The following is a 2500-nucleotide window of genomic DNA, read 5'->3' on the forward strand; positions in this document are numbered from 1 at the left end:
ACTTTCTTTACAGTAGAAAAACTGCAAGGAATCCAAAACTGTTTCCTAGCCTCAGATAATGTGGCATATATTCCAGAATGAGCTAACTTAACATGAAAATTTCTAATAATTTCTTCAGTCAATTTACTGTTTTTGGCCAAAAGAATGGGGAATACATAACTACCGTCTCTCCACTTATGAAATTTACTTTTAACTCTTAGTAAACCAGATTTCTTTTCAATGAATAAATTTAGTTGACTTACTATGTTAGGCATATCCCTAATTTTAGGGTTCCTTTCTCTGAAATATTTAAAAACATCCGGAAAATTTTGGCGTTGATCTTGCATAATCATCAGTTGCCATGCATTCAAAGAAATTTCATCATTACTGAAAACCTCAAAATGGTCATACTTGCCGGATTTGTTCTTTAACTTCCGTTTGACATTGTTTATGAATGTCAGTACATGTTTGTAGACCGAAATCAAATGAAGCCAATCGGAATTTCCAACTGTAGAATTCAAAATGCCTCCCATCTCTGGCTCAGTCACACTCCCTATCTCACAGTGGCCTTCTGAAACTTCAAGTACATTGGTTAAAGGATTTGGGATCGTTACATCCAAACTGTCATCTTCCAAGATATCATGAATAGTATCAGGTCCTGTGAAGAAATTTGATTTTATCAACCTCTTATATGACAATGACCTGGTAGTACAATCTGCAGGATTTATCATACCTGCACAAAATTTGAAAGTCACAGGGACCGTTTCACATAGATTCTCTATTCTTTGCAACCTATTCATAACAAAAATACTTAGTTTTTTTAATTTATCAAACCTATTTGTTCGAGAATTTAACCAATTCAGTGCAACTGCACTATCTGAGAAAACTACCAATTTTGTAATGTTTATGGGGGAGACACACTCTGAACCACTAAGTTCCTTATAAATGTCAACAATAGTTTCCGTACCAAGTAAGAGAGATTGAAATTCAAGAGAAGGGATAGACTTTAGCTCTAACTGGCGTCCAATTATTCTATTTTTTGACAGAAGGAAACTTACCTCCTTTGTTCGCAAGTTCTTGATAAAGAGCACAACTCCATATATAAGCTTGCTAGAATCACAAAAAGCAATAATTTGGAAAGGATCATTCCTGCGACCAACAAATCTCTTCACTGCAATTTCAGGAACACCATTTACTTGCTTGCAAATATTAGACCATTCTCGTAGCTCCTCACCAGAGAGTCTATCGTCCCATCCAACTTCTTTCCTGCATTGTAGCGAGTGCATAAATAATCTAGCCCTGTTTAATAAAGGACCATAAAATGAGAACACATCAAAATTGGCTGCAATAGAACTTAAAATTTGTCTTTTGGTCGTTGCATCCTTATCAAGTACCAACTTGCTTGCCGAAAGAGTATCACTGTTTCTGTCCCAAAGCAAACCAAGCAATTTTACTCTGTGGAGTTACATAAATTGAACACTTAAAAATTGGGTGATCAATGTCTCCTTTATTGTCTGCTAAACATAGAGAACATTCTTTAACTTTAGACTTCTCAACATTAACAACGGCAGAAGCTAAACAATTTGAGTTGGGCACAACCTTTTTCTCAAGATTACCTTGTTTCACATTAAATTTCTTGGATATGTTTCTATATCTTTCCAAAGCAGTAAAGATATGTTCATCTATTTGCTGCAACGAGGGCTTATTCGAGCCAGTAATATGCATTAACTGATTCTTGAAACAGTCATTAAACCCATTCCATATGAAATACTGTAAAACTATGTTTTGATCTATGCTTAAAGCCTCAAATTGATTACAAATTATTCTCATATTACTGATAAAATCATACGGATCACTCTGATACGTTAGCTTCAACTCCGATAACTGCATAATAACCCTATATTGATGAGACAAAGTATCTGCAAACGCTTTCTGTAATAATTTCTTAGCTTCTTCATACGAACGGTTGCTACAATCTAATGAGTTTACCAGTTTAAGCGAGTCACCTGAAAGCTGTCTCGTAAGAAGAGTAAATTTAACGTGAGTACTAAGATCATACTTATCAATAGTTGCTTCGAACTCTCGCAAAAACTTCGAAATATCCTCACCTTCTCGATTACCAAATGTCGGTAAAGGTAGTTCAGGTAATTTAAGCTGTGAAATTCCAGAACGCAAACGATCGGAAAGGTTTCCGGGCGAAAGTGACACCGCGGTCTTAAGGAGAGAGAGACACTTACTCAAACGATCGTCATAAACGAACCAAGTATCCATTTCCTCACTCACCAATTCATCGCCGTTGTCGTCTTTATCTGCGCTATCCCAAATTTCCTTCAAAACCTCGTTATTCACTTTGTCAAGTTTTTCTTTAAGGTCAACCAACATGTTCATATGCTCGCTAGCATCGCTTACAGACATCGAAGAAACAAACCTTTCTATGAAATTACACTTCTTGGTAACTTGTTGCCTAAGGGCTGAACGAAAACTACGCGAAATGCTCTTCGGCGGCATTTTTCTAAGAATT

General features: G+C 36.2%; 1 protein-coding gene across 2 annotated transcripts in view; it reads right to left on the reverse strand.

Moving 5' to 3' along the window:
• LOC137643735 (uncharacterized) overlaps positions 1–2500 on the reverse strand; it is a 5660-nt gene that overhangs the window by 2168 nt on the left and 992 nt on the right. For both annotated transcript variants that reach the window (XM_068376435.1, XM_068376436.1), the window contains exon 1: positions 1–2500. This exon is cut by the window's left edge and continues 1752 nt beyond it; it is cut by the window's right edge and continues 992 nt beyond it. In XM_068376435.1, coding sequence (XP_068232536.1) covers positions 1–1265 — 1265 coding nt within the window. In that variant the 5' untranslated portion in view covers positions 1266–2500.

Source organism: Palaemon carinicauda, chromosome 7, assembly GCF_036898095.1.
Source record: "Palaemon carinicauda isolate YSFRI2023 chromosome 7, ASM3689809v2, whole genome shotgun sequence".
Classification (NCBI taxonomy): Eukaryota; Metazoa; Arthropoda; class Malacostraca; order Decapoda; family Palaemonidae; genus Palaemon; species Palaemon carinicauda.